Below are 13949 nucleotides of genomic sequence, written 5' to 3' on the forward strand. Positions count from 1 at the left end.
AGATCAACACACATACCTACACATACTAGACATAGCTTGCACCACATGGCAAACATACACACACCATAGGATTTAGCAACTCTATACATACATGCACTCAACAAAAAGGCACTTCTAAGCATGATAAAGCTACATGATCTCCTACACATGATTTTAGCTACATATGCACCCCTAGTGCAAACACACACACATGCATACGACTTGAGCCACAAGCACATGCTTGCAAGCACCCTACACCAACATCTATACAAGGTGTGTGGGGGCAAAATCATACACACACACACACTCTTATGCACATAAACACCCCTTGTGTGTGTGCCACCATGCACACACACCATCACAAAACCTACACCAAGTCTATCACATGCACACACTCCTAAACTAGGCAGGAAAGGAAAAACGGCAAGGAAGAATAGAAATACCATGCTACAAATTACCAGGGGCTGCTTAGCTACCAATCAGCAAGGAAGAGAATAAAAGAAACAAAGGTAAGGCAAAAAGGAGAGGTGCTGGGGTCGAACCCCAGACCTACTCGAGGTGCAAACTGCAGCCCTACCACTCTGCTAGGGTCAAGGTACTCGATATAGGAGGATCGATGCAGGGGATCTACATGCCGCGCTACCCTACTGTCGAAACAGAAAAGGAAACAAAAAAAGGGGGATGCTCCTGCTGGGATTCGAACCCTGCACCTGACGATAACACACACACACACATATCTACCATTGCGCTACGATAGGTAACTGCTAGAACACAGGAGTACCGCAGGCTAAACTTACACGAGCACCTGAACCTGTGCTCTGCACGCCGGCGTCAGGGAGGACGTCGGGCAGAATCGTTGCTGCTGCTATCAACGAAGGGAGCCATCTACACATCCAACGAAGCACTACGAGGGGGAAGAACCTCCGCTGCACAACACACACGCACATGGTCCTACTACTGCACCACACAACGAGCACGACTACTGCTCTCCTGTTGGCTACCGCGAACAGAGAGACACAAGGAGTGCCATGGAGGGTCTAGGCCGAGGGAGGAGAAGGAAGGAAGGGGAAGACGTTCCTCACCTTGGGGAAGGAAGGAGAGGAGGCCACCCGATCGAAGAAGTAGCCGCAGGGGAAGAAGACGTCGGCGGTTCCTGCTGCTGACGGGGGTAGAGGAAGACGAGGTGCTCCGAGGCCGACGTGATGACGCGCTGCTGGCCGTCGCTGTGGTTGCCCCTCGTCCTCAACGCTCGTGGGAATGGGTCGCGGGGAGTCTCCCCGAGCCCCTGGACATGGCCGCCGGCGCTGCTCAACGGAGTAGACGGGGTAGACGCGGCGGTCGAACCCTCTCTCTCTCTGCTCCTACTCTACAGAGGACTTGCCAGGGAGAGGGAGGAGAAAAGGAGGGAGGTGGCGGCGGCGCTGGGGGAAGGAGAGGGAACCCTAGGGGAGGAGGAAGGTTCCCTCCACCTTATATTACCTCGGGGGAGGCGTTGGAGCCACAGGATCAAGGGGAGGCGATCGGGAGGTGGAGCTGCGTTCGTACAGACGTGACGCCGGGAGGAAGGAGACGATCGCCTCCTGGGCTGCTGATGTTGAGCGAAGGGGTATTGGGCCTGGAAGGAGATGGGCTGCTGCTGCGAAGGTTTGATAGAAAGAGGGAAAACCTGGCCCTCTCTAATATCCAAACAACATGAGAGCCACAGATATTTCTAGGAAAAACTAAGGCATAAACAAAAGAGGTAAAATATCCCTGGGCATAAGGGAATTATGCCCCAAATGAATAAAATACCAAAAAGGCTAATTGGGCAACTAAAATAATTGCCAAACAGATTTAATTAAATCTGAAATAAAGAAAAACCTCTAGCACAAGAGGTTTTAAAAACCCCTCTCCTACATGCCCACACTCCAAATAAAATGGGCTAAAGGTGTAACATTTATAAAGCAGCATAGGAGCAAACAGGTTTTGAACTTGAGAATTAAAGAGAGAAAGGTTTGAAACCAACAAGGGGTTTGAAAAACAAGCCAAGCACCACACTCCACTAATTCACACCACAAAATTCATATGTGCAATATCAACACATGAAATCACGAGATCACACAATCACACCTAGCAAGATATGTGCACACAAGACATGACATGAAGCATTATGGTTTGCATGCACGCAAGGGAAACTAAAAATAAGAGACACATGAAATCACAAGGACAAGGAGATGTTATGATATGTTATGCTATGCATGCATGAAAGATATGCAAGGGACACAAGGTGACACAGGAAATCATAGACACAAGTGACATCATCATATCTCTGACAAGGTGGACCCACATGCAATAGGTTCCAAAATAGGGAAGGTTACATATGGGGCACTACATTGCAGTAAGGCAAAGAGATGTGATTCCCCTTCCCTGGTGCTTGTTGAAATTATAAAATCATGATTAATGAAATGTAGGCAAGGCGAACAGGTCAACTGATGAAGTGACTTGCCACCAGGCCGGTGAGAAGATGTGGAGTTCTTCCTCAAGCAAAAAGTTGCTTGCAATAGGAGCATACCGATTTACTAAATGTGGATGGTGCTTTCTGTTTTCCAGGTGAAATGTGGTGAAACTTTCTTTCTTCCACATGAAATGTGCTGAAAGTGCATGGTGCTTGTTTCTTCTTCGAGGAAACGAGACAAAACATGGCGGCTATGGCTTTGCTGTATTATGCTCCCTCCATTTCCTTTTTTACTCTGCATGTAAAATTTGTTTGGAGTCAAACTACGCAAAGTTTGATCAAAATCCGTTTTCATCACTGACTTTGTCGCGACGAGATCTTCAAACTAGATCTCACGTTCACATGTTTCAACAACTTTTGTTTTCGTCGGTACTTGTCAGATTACTATCACTTAGTTGTCACATTATATGTCACATAGTTCTCAGATTTATGAATGTCCACATACCCCACTAAAAAACTTGATTCATTGTACTTGTGTTGGTTCGTGCATTTACTTGCTTATTGTTAGTGCCTTAATACCCACTTTTTAGCTCCACATAACCAACATGATATGCCAGCGGTTGGTTTTTACTCGGAGAAGCCTCTTTTGAATTTTGCAAGGTACGTGTTATCCTATATATTGCAATATGCAAGGGGACAAACCAAGAACACAAGACATGTTGCATGTGGTGGATTGATGGGCTCCGTGATTCTTCTTGCTCAAGACATATTGGGTCTTCCTTCACTAGATTTACTATGGATGTTATAAAATGTAGCTTTCTGTAATGGAATTTCATTTATATCATGTTAGTCACTTAGATGCAAGACATGAACATGTTTAAGATGACTAACATGGAAAGCATAAGCATGACGTGAACGTACACATTATGTAGTGCAAAACTCATGTAGGATTCAAATACATAAGAGTTATAGGCCAATGGCTATCATCATGCCAAATTTAAGTCTTAACAAATATGGTTAGTTATACTATGATGTATTTTTATAACAGATTTTTCATTAAAAAGTTATCCTAATATAGCTGAAAATGTCGCCATTGCGTAGAACACAAAAAATTACACAATATTCATATAAGGCATGTTTTCATCGGACGTACGGATTAAAAGTTACATCAGTTTTAATATAAGATAGTGTGACTCCTTTCAGTCAGGCGCCACACAATGTAGTGTGGCTCATTTCTCTTAGGCGCCACACAACCAGGAGTGTGGTCCCGGATGCCACGTTTGCCAAAAATGTAACGCTCATATGCTAAGCGTTACATAGTGTAGTGTGACGCCCGACTGTCGGGCGCCACACAAAAGGATCAGCTGAATGAATTTATCTTAAACATGGTTTGAATTTGTTTTGTCTAGGGATCAATTTTATCGATTTTGCCACCCATGATCTAGAGCACAAACGTCCCTGCTAGCCTCAGCCAGCCATCACTCAAGCGGTTGCACAACCCACGGTTTGTACAAGGTCAGACGACTACAAAGAATCAGTTACCTTTTCTGAAAAGAAGAGAAAGAGGATCAAATAAAACACGACCACAGAAAAGGAAAACATGAGGAAGCTCCAAATGAGCACGTGCACTAAGCACTACACACAAGGGACTTAAGCCTAAGAGCAAGTATAATAAGGTAAGTCAGCAGGCTGTAAGGATTAAAATATTATATTTTTGCTGAGTTGGATGAGAGAGAAGAGGAAAGAGAATGGAAGCGGGCTCTTCATGAAGAGCTAGCTCTAGCACGTGCTCCTAGGTGTTTTGTGAGAATGAAAGATGGGCTATATATGATAAAAGTAGTACTCTTTTACAGCTAACTATTGCACAAGCTAGCTATAAGATGGCTTATAGCCAGCAGTTGTAAACCCAATTCGAGCACATATTCTAAATCCAGCCATTTTGATAATTTTTTTGGATTCCGAATTCACGAGTCCAATTCCTTCGTATCTTCGGGATTTCGCTCGCTTTTGTAGGTTTCCCTTTTCATTGGTGCGAACTCACTTCCATCGGCTTCATTTCCTACCTCCACTCCCCGTCGTCGTCGCCGCCACACATCCCAGCCCCCTGTTGCTACCTCCGGTAGCCCTGCGCTGCCCGAAAGCTCCGCCACCCAACGCCACATCCATTCCACTTAGTTTCGATAACAGTGGTGACCATTTACGTTTGCGGCTCGTGTCCGCCGTCCGCGCCATGGATCGACCTGGGAGCTCGGCGCGCGGGCTCGTAGTATGCGTATCCGGTTGGTTCCGGCGCATGTTGGGGGAAGAGGGCAACGCACCGCAGCTTCGACCGGAGGGGAGAAGAAAAGGGCGGCACTGCTTGGCTTCGCTTCAGGCACCCCGAAGAAGAAAGGGGCGGTGCGACACAACTTCGATTCGACCGGCGGGGAGAAGAAAGGGGTGGTGCGACGCGGCTTTGCTTCGGGCGAGGTAGGTCCAACACCCACCGGTTCGTGCTAAATTTGGCCGGAGTAGGTTCCGATGAAATTCATGGCGTTTTGTGTTCGCTTTGTAGGTAGATTGGAATCCGTCCTCGTCATCTTCGTCCGATGATTAGGAAATAGAAGATTTGATCCTCGACAATGATGATGACAACCTAGTGTTATTTCATCTCGTCGACGAATTTGAGGTGGGGCCGAAGAAATAGCGGCATGGATTGACAGTCGGTCGGTAATGCATTCCCCGCAACCGAGCTCTCGGCAACAAGGTGCTCATGAAGAGCTACTTCGCCGAGGTACTCACATATCCGGCTCACCTCTTTCGTAGGCGATATCAAATGTGTAGGTCACTTTTTGTCCATGTCATCGAGGCTTGCAAGAAAAATTGTCGTTTCTTCACTCAGTGTAAGAATGTTGCCAGTTTGATTGCCTTTAGTGCATATCAATAAATATCGACGGCGATGAGAGTGATTGCATATGGCGTTCCGGCCGACTACACGGATGAATCTCTTTGCATTGGTGAAGATGCCACCATCAAATGTGTTTGTATCTTTGTGAAGGCAATGATCCTGGTCTTTGGCCCGGAGTACCTTCGAGCTCCAAACGAAGAAGAAACAAAGGAGCTTATGGCGATGAACGAATTAAAAGGATGGTCGGGCATGCTAGAAAGATGAAATCAATGCTTTTCCTAAGACCTACCGGAAGATTGAGAACCGTGATTCGCACCACTAACTCCAATATGATCTTATCGAGCACTGGTGGCAACTCTATGGGGAGCGACAGATCCCATTTCTATTCATTTTCATTCGTGTATGATTTAGACAATTTGGTGTTGTAATAATTATTTGAATTTGAACATTTGTTGTATTGAAAATTATTATTGTATTGTGAATCGCTTTTTGGACCATTTATATATTTGTAAGTTGAATTTATATTATTGAAATGCCTAATTTATTTGATGCTATGCAAAATTTACGATGTCACGAGTCCTCCGGCACGAAGCATTCACGGTCCGTAACAAAGTTTTGCGGAAACCCTTACACGTTTTTTGCGGGCCAGCCGGTTGCGGGATTGCTAGAGATATGCTCTAATACTATCAACACACTGAACACTTTTGCTGTTCATAAATGCTCAGTACGAATTGCACAATTGTCACATCGACTGTTGCATGCATACAGTTAAATTCAGAAGCTGCATCTCATCTGTAACAAAATTATCACTCATGCAATTAAGAACAAAATGATAATTTGACAATACTTTCTATGCCATAAAATGAACAAAATGATAGTTCTCTGGTACAATAGAATATCAGTAGTTTTGGCGTGATTCAACATTCAAAGCTGGAGAATGAACAAAAGAACGACCTACTCTTCCACTAGGACGACATGGACCTCGCCCTGTCCAAGGAGTCCATCGTCCAGGAGGCCCGCCACGGGGTGCTCGTCGAGGACGAGCCCTGGCGCCGCAAGATCCAGTTTCTCCTCTCCCCAACAGCATCACCATCAAGCACATCAAGTCCATGTGCCTCTGATCTTGACGACAGCATCTCTGCTATTCCATATCATTCTGCGCAAAGGGTTTAGAAGAAAAGGTTAAAATAAGAACATAACTCCAGCTTGGACATGAAAACCATGACTAGGCAAATATAATTAAATGGTTTCAAATACCATTGCTTTTGTGTTGCTTGTGCGCTACTGTTCCTACAAAAAGAAAAAAGATCACATTTATGATCATTTGATGGTCAAATGAGCAAGGCATGATATTTTCTCTGATTAAAACATGTCAACATTAAGACACTTTCTGATTGAAAAAATACATCCAACTTCACACCAGAACAGATTAAACAAGTGACAGGACCTCAATGGAGAGATGTGGTCAAAAAGGCAGCAGAACTGATGGAAAACTGTTGTTTTGACTAGACCATGCCAAACCATCACAAGTCACCTATCTGATCTTGCTAATTCCAGGTCAATCAAGAGTTAAGTCAAGCTGCTCAACATCAAAAGTCTCTCAGTATACAAGGAAACACTGGCAAGCTAATAGGAGAGCCACTCCACAAGATTGGCCATGCAGACTTCCACAGGGAAGTGCATTCAAATCTCCAGTTCTTAGTGAACACAATTGGAAATCATCAGGCAGCTTGATCAGAATGCTCCAATGACAAGGCCAATATAATCAACTGCAAATCTCAACATGTCACAAGAAAATAGCAACTATTTCCAAAAAGTTGTGCATTTGATATAAATTGATAATCCAAAACCCCATCAACTAGGATTTTAACAGAACTGGGCATTCTCTTCATTTGCCAAAGCCTTCATACTTTTTATATCTTCAGACACTCTCACCGGAGCCCACCTAGCAAGGCTGGTGCAAGATCTGAGATGTAAATGCATGCATGATCCCATTTATTCCTAAGAGAAAATTGTTTTAAAGTATTTACATGAGGGAGTACAATCCACCACAGCAGGCAAAGCCAAGCGAGCTTCAACGGAGTTGAGAAAGTATTCAGTTCTCCATTATTTGTGCAAAGGTTAATCATCAGGCTGGCCAAGCACACGATGTTCCTTATCAGATATAGACGAATACTACATAGATATTATTAGGTATCCTCGTATTTGCTAACCTTAATGTCCAAAGATGACAACCACCTCTAATTGACAGACTGTTCAGAACTCAACAAATCTTTCCATGATGATTTCTACAGCAAAACACCGGGCAATAAACCATGGAAGGAAATCGGGCAGCCTCAAACTAAAATAAAATGCTCCTTAAACAAGCATAACATGAATCTTGTGGGGGCAATCATTCGATCTGCCAAATCCTTCAGAGCATTTGCTTCTACATATCCCTTCCTGAATCCCATTTAGCCTGCTCTGTGTACATGAGTGTGTGTCTGTGCCCGAATGCATGTTGGAGTTTTTGTAATTTACTCCTGAGAGAAACCCAGCCAAGAAACCAAGGAAGGGGAGGCATCAATCAAGCACAGCGGCCAAGCAGGCTGCAACAGGAAAATGGATTCAGATCTCCGTTCTTAGGCTAATCATCAGGCCTCAGACTCGGCATTTTTCAAATGAAAAACCTAGGCAGAGGAAGTACTACAGAAGAAATTAACATAAGAAATCAGCAACCATGTCTTAGAGAGGTACACAAGGAAATATCAAGGTGCACAAACCAAAACAGCAAGAGCGACAACATTCAGCTGGCTGAAAAAATCGGAAGAATAGAACTTTAGTGAATGCAGAAACTAAGGTATTTACTCCTAATTAACTCCTGCCATAAACCCTCCTCATTTTCGAGCTTCCACAGATATCTACTAAGCAGATATGTATTCATTACAGATAAGTCTAACACCCCTAGCCCCCCTTGCTTTATAGGTTGACAAATCTCTTGCCAATTGACTAGATGATACTTCTTAACATTCTCATCTTGATAATACATAGATAAAATATATAAAGGCAGATTACTAACACAAGATCTAAGTAATCCTCCCTCTGTTACTAAATATAAGCCTTTTAGAGATTCCAATGCGGACTACATACAGAGCAAAATAAGTGAATCTACACTAAAATACATCTATATATATCCGTATGTAGTCCGTATTAAAATCTCTAAAAAGGCTTATATTTAGAAACGGAGGGAGTAATAATCTATCGCCAGAACACATCAGTTTCCCTTTCCATGTTCCAGCATTCTTCTCTATTTTTCCTCTGAATCTTTGCAATTACTACTCCCTCCGTCCCAAAAATCTTGTCTTAGATTTGTTTAGATAGGAATGTATCTAGTCACGCTTTAGTATTTAGATACACTCATTTCTAGACAAAACTAAGACAAGAATTTTGGGACGGAGGGAGTATTTCTTAAAAAAGGAGAGCTATGGTTATTACACCAAGTAAAACAACCACCTGCAATCTCGACCTCCTTAAACTCACAATGCTCAATAATAGTAAAAACAAAAGATTGGACCATTTATTTAATCTCCTAGCCCGACTACCATCACTAATTTTCCTAATCAACTTAAAGTCTCCTCCAACTAACAGAGGGAGCTCATTACAAAAATATGGACTAGCTCAATCAAACAGGCTTCCTTGTCTTTACAATGCGCAGCCCCATACACAGTAGCAAAATTCCATTTGTTATTAGAGCTTCCCTCTCAAACTGTCATTCTAGCATGAAAATCACCCGATTCAGCTTCCATTACTTCAAAACAATCACTATCTACTCCTAACATAATACCACCACTCAGTCCTACTGATGGAACACATACCAAGGAAAAATTATTTCTACCACTAATATTATTTAACCAATCAGCACCATAACTAGTTGGCTTTGTTTCCTGCACACCTACAGATAAAATGGTATCCTCTACAGTAGTTTCTTTAAAAAACTTTACTTTATCAGCCTCCCCCATACCTCTAGCTACATTAAGACTTTTTTTTCTTAGAGCCACTACAAAACAAATCTTTACTGTTCTTACCAGAACTAGCTTCAAACAAATTGCGCCTAGCTTCTTCTAGTTTCTTTAAAACTTCTACAGATTCCTTAATTTCCACCTAATTTAACACCTGTAGTAGCAGCTACACTTACTAGTTTTTCATGTGCAGTATTTAAAACTGTAGGAAAATTGAAGGAAGTAGACTCACCAATTGGAACTTCCAAATTCTTCACCTTAGCCCTGTCCATTGCTTTCTCCATTACATGCTGGTCTGGCACATTCCTGCTAGTCCTCCTCCTATTCTCATCTACTATATTATCCTTTTCCTTGCTGACATTTCTAATACACCTCCAAGCTCCACTTTTTTTTGCTTGTAAGATCTGGTCTCTATTTGAATTTCCTCCCCCAAATCACCTCCAACCAGTTGTTATCCTATAGCCTCCTGCTCCTCATCAAGTCCTCTGTTTACCTCTGCAATCACCTGTGTACTAAGCCCCAGTCCTCTTGCAAAGCTGTCCGGACCATCCTGCATATCCTGAGAGAGCCCCTGGTTATTAGCACTATGAGGCACTACTTCCACTGTCAGTATCTGAGCATTCCACACCATCCAACATTCTGCACCTTTTGCAGATTGTTTATTTATTTCCTTGACTCCAGTTACCTGCTACTGTCCCAACATTTTTTGTCTTAAAATCCAATTCCACGGTGAATACAAAACAGGACAGTTTTACACCTATCTGACTGTGACAAAACAGGACAGTTTTACACTCTTTCACTACATTCCTGGGTTGAGCACAGCGAAAACATCCAGCCTTCTGCCCCTCTTCCTTACCAGTACCCCCTGATCCTTATGGTTCATACAGAACCTATCACCTAACTAGTGCATCCTTAGTTATTGCCTCCTTGGACTGACCACAGCTAGCAACAGAAATCTAAAATATCACTAATAAATATGTTGAAATGGTTACGGTAGACACAGGGGAACCAACAAATCGCACAGGTTTATAGATTCATAAAAGTTTAAACCATCCATGAAACAAAACAAAAATGTTAACAGAGGGAATGATACATCGCCATGTTGCTTTGAGGCTGCTGTCCAACAAGTTGAGCAACTCGGTCAGGGATGGATAATATGATTACAATTTCACATTAAATGATAAATCGATTCACAGATCTTACTTTCACTCATTCAGAATTTTTAACAAACAATTAGGACCAACAACTGAGTGGTAATAGACTAATTTGGGAGAACCTCCAAACATCTACCGCACCGAATCACGGACAAAAATGTTCAATCAGAGTAATAGACACACAAACAAGACAATGTACCTTCCTACTCAAAACTTGAGGTGGAGATAACCCTGGCGCCATCTCTATCAAGCTGTGCGATGGTGGCGGTGGCTTTCAGCTTCCCCGCTGAAAGGAAGGCCTCAACCATCCTCTGGGCGATCTCCTCCCCCTTCTCCTCTCCCTCGATTACAGCCACAGCGGTTGGGCCCGCTCCGCTGATGGTGCATCCCAGTGCTCCGGCTTCCAGAGCGGCGGCCTTCACCGCGGCCATGCCGGGAATCAGCGGTGCCCTGGTGGGCTCGACGATGAAGTCAGAGGACATTGCGGAACCGATGAGTGCGGCGTCACCCTGCAGCACGGCAGCGACGAGCGCAGCGGCCTGGCTGGAATTGCGGACATGGTGGCCGAGGGCGACATTCTTGGGCAGGGCAGCTCGCATCTTGCTGGTGGGCGCCTCGAACTCAGGGGTGACGAGGACGAAGCAGAGGTCGAGTGCGGGCGGGCAGGGGAGCTGGACAAGGCGGAAAGGCTCATAGCTCCGCACGAGGACGAAGCCCCCGAGGATGGCCGGGGAGATGTTGTCGGCGTGGAATCCGCTGACGGCCTTCTCGGACTCAAGACCGGCGAGGACGAGGTTGTCGCGGGGGAGCAGCGAGCCGAAGAGCGCGTCCACGGCCTTGGCTGCGGCGGCTGCGGAGGCGGCCGAGGAGCCGAGGCCGGAGCCGAGCGGCAAGCCCTTGGCGAGGCTGAGCGAGACGCCGTGCGAGCGGACGCCGAGAGCGCGGAGCGCGGCGACGGCGGCGATGCCCGCGCAGTTGCGGAGCGGGTCGCGGGAGAGGCGGTGGGCGAGGCGCGGGCGGGACGGGGAGGTGATGCCGGAGATGGCGACCGTGCCGGCGGGCAGCGTGGGGTCGAGCGTGGCGGTCACGGTGTCGCCGAGGGAGAGCGAGGCGTCGGAGACGGCGCAGCCCAGGAAGTCGAAGCCCGGGCCGAGGTTCGCCACCGTGGCCGGCGCGAACGTCGTGACGGACCTGAAGGCCGGGGGCGGGTCGGCCGATGCCGCCGCGGCGGAGGCTCTGAGCTTGCTCGGGACGCGAACGGAGAGCAGCGCTGCCTTGCGGGTGGAGGGGAAGGAGGACGGAGCGGTGGCCGGAGACGCCGCCGCCGCCGCCGCCATTGTGGGGGGTGGACTGGCCGGTGCGCGCGTGGGTGGGTGGGGTTCGGGGAAAAGGTCTGGGCTTGGGCTTTGGGAACAACCAGAAGTCTGAAGAGTGACCGACAGGCGTGGCCCGCCACCACCGTGGCTCCAAGAAAACAATCTCCACCACCAACCGGCGATGGCGATGGCGATGGCGATGGCCGTCCTGCTCGTCCTCCTCCTCCTGGCCGGGGGCTCCGCGGCCGCGTCGCCGCCGCCGCCGCCGTGCAGCCGGTCGTGCGCGACGCTCAATTGCGACTGTGAGCCTCCTCGTCCTCCCCTGATTCGGTCAATCGAGTGTAACGATTTCTTTCTGATCTGATCTGAGGATGCTCTGACCATGGATGGGATTGGATGGGTGGCAGCGGTGGGGATCCGGTACGGCAAGTTCTGCGGCGTGGGGTGGAGCGGGTGCGAGGGGGAAGAGCCCTGCGACGACCTCGACGCCTGCTGCCGCGACCACGACCACTGCGTCGACAAGAAAGGTACTACTATGCATACATACATACATCATCCTGCTTCAGAAAGAAACAATGGCATCTGGATTGCACAAACCCTGGCCGCCATGAACAACGATACGCTGTAATGTATTGTTTGGACATGTGAATTCGAATGGTACTGACAGTTGATAAGATGAGCAATGGCTACACAGTTTCAGAATTCAGACTTTCAATTGTTGCTGGCTCTACTCTGCTCTGTCATTTAGTAATGGCAAATGCAGCGGCAGTTTGGTTCACAATTGCATATATGAACTGATGTTTTCGCCCATCTGTCGCTCAGTGAAAAATTGTGTGTGGTTTAGGTAAACTGCACGGCTCTGTAGCATCCACACCCAGTGGATGTTCAACATTGCACCAGGTTGCCATGGGTCACACTACTTTACCTCCAAACGACGGACAGCACCCGCCATATCGATTAATGCCATCTCCACATTCCTATAATTATATGGCATTGGGACAAGTGACAAGTCACAGTTTTTAGTCAATCATTTTATTTTATACGGAGTATTTGCTGATCTGTGGCTGTGTCTTCACGGCTTTGCAGTTCCCTGTTAAATTACATGTGTCATAGTATTGTACAGATGGCACCTCTTTTTACCTTCAGGTGAAAGATGACACCCGCCAGATCAATCGGTGCATTCCTCACATTCATATAAATCTATAATTATGTTGCTTTCTTTTTCTTGCACCATGGATAACCAGTTTCTCTGTAACATGCATGCATGAAACACAATGGAAATATGATGCTTGTGATGCGAAAGAAAGTTTGCACTCAAGCTGTTTATCTGAAGATCTGTACTCTGAATCCGCAGTCTCATGGTTCTTTTTCTTTGCATAAATGCAAATTTATCAGGCCTGATGAGTATCAAATGCCATGAGAAGTTCAAAAACTGCATGAGGAAAGTGAAGAAGGCTGGCAAGGTCGGCTTCTCCAAGAAATGCCCGTATGAATTGGCTATGGCGACGATGACTCAGGGTATGGACATGGCGATCATGCTCAGCCAGTTGGGCAGCCAGAAGTTAGAACTGTAGCTTTGGCCTTGAAGAGGTACTCGGTGCATTGCTTGGTTGATTGAAGATTGACTTCCTTTGATGACTATACTGTAGTTTTACTTCTGTTAGTTATATCACATTGTTTTGGGCAGCCAGATATAATTTTAGGTTGCTGCGCTGTTTGCAGCATATAGTATCAGATCTTCTGCCTGGGCATTTTTGTATACAGAGTTGCCATATAATTGTCGAAATCTCATCACTCTCCAATTTGAGAATAACTCTTTCTTCATGGTATTCCTCTAACTGTGGTCTGCTTCGATTATTGTTCTTCTAGTTATCTTTGCTCCATGGGTCATTGAAATACTGGAGGAATGTATTGATAACATAAATACAAGAATTGCTAAAATAGCCAGGTTGGAGATACAATGATAAATTGATATCAAGGAGGTGTTCATAGATCATACATTTATTGTTAGTCCCCTAATTTGGAATGGACAGATAATTAAAAATGACAGACCCAATGCATAGAAGATTCCACACAAGGTGGGGTCTGGGAACGGAACGGGCAGATAAATATTGCATCAAAATAAGGCCCTGTTTGGAACCACAATAGATTATAATAAAAATAATCTAGGTGGGCATGTTT

The 13949-nt window shown here is 45.6% G+C and overlaps 2 protein-coding genes across 5 annotated transcripts; one reads left to right on the forward strand and one right to left on the reverse strand.

Moving 5' to 3' along the window:
* Positions 1–6133: 6133 nt before the first annotated feature.
* LOC123427906 (homoserine kinase-like) lies at positions 6134–11886 on the reverse strand. 4 transcript variants are annotated; one of them, XM_045112045.1, is made up of 3 exons: positions 10652–11886; positions 6558–6590; positions 6134–6456 (listed from the first exon to the last, which is right to left on the reverse strand). In XM_045112045.1, the coding sequence occupies exon 1, from the start codon at positions 11787–11789 to the stop codon at positions 10656–10658; it is 1134 nt and encodes a 377-aa protein (XP_044967980.1). In that variant the 5' UTR covers positions 11790–11886; the 3' UTR covers positions 6134–6456; positions 6558–6590; positions 10652–10655. The 4 variants fall into 4 exon arrangements, 2 of the variants coding, with proteins under 2 accessions (XP_044967980.1, XP_044967981.1); XR_006622452.1 differs by having other exon boundaries at positions 9531–11886; XM_045112046.1 differs by lacking the exon at positions 6558–6590.
* A 31-nt stretch (positions 11887–11917) lies between these two features.
* LOC123427907 (probable phospholipase A2 homolog 1) lies at positions 11918–13606 on the forward strand. The gene is made up of 3 exons (XM_045112047.1): positions 11918–12070; positions 12176–12295; positions 13164–13606. The coding sequence occupies exons 1-3, from the start codon at positions 11950–11952 to the stop codon at positions 13340–13342; spliced, it is 420 nt and encodes a 139-aa protein (XP_044967982.1). The 5' UTR covers positions 11918–11949; the 3' UTR covers positions 13343–13606.
* Positions 13607–13949: the final 343 nt, after the last annotated feature.

This window comes from Hordeum vulgare, chromosome 2H (assembly GCF_904849725.1).
Source record: "Hordeum vulgare subsp. vulgare chromosome 2H, MorexV3_pseudomolecules_assembly, whole genome shotgun sequence".
In the NCBI taxonomy this organism is placed as follows: Eukaryota; Viridiplantae; Streptophyta; class Magnoliopsida; order Poales; family Poaceae; genus Hordeum; species Hordeum vulgare.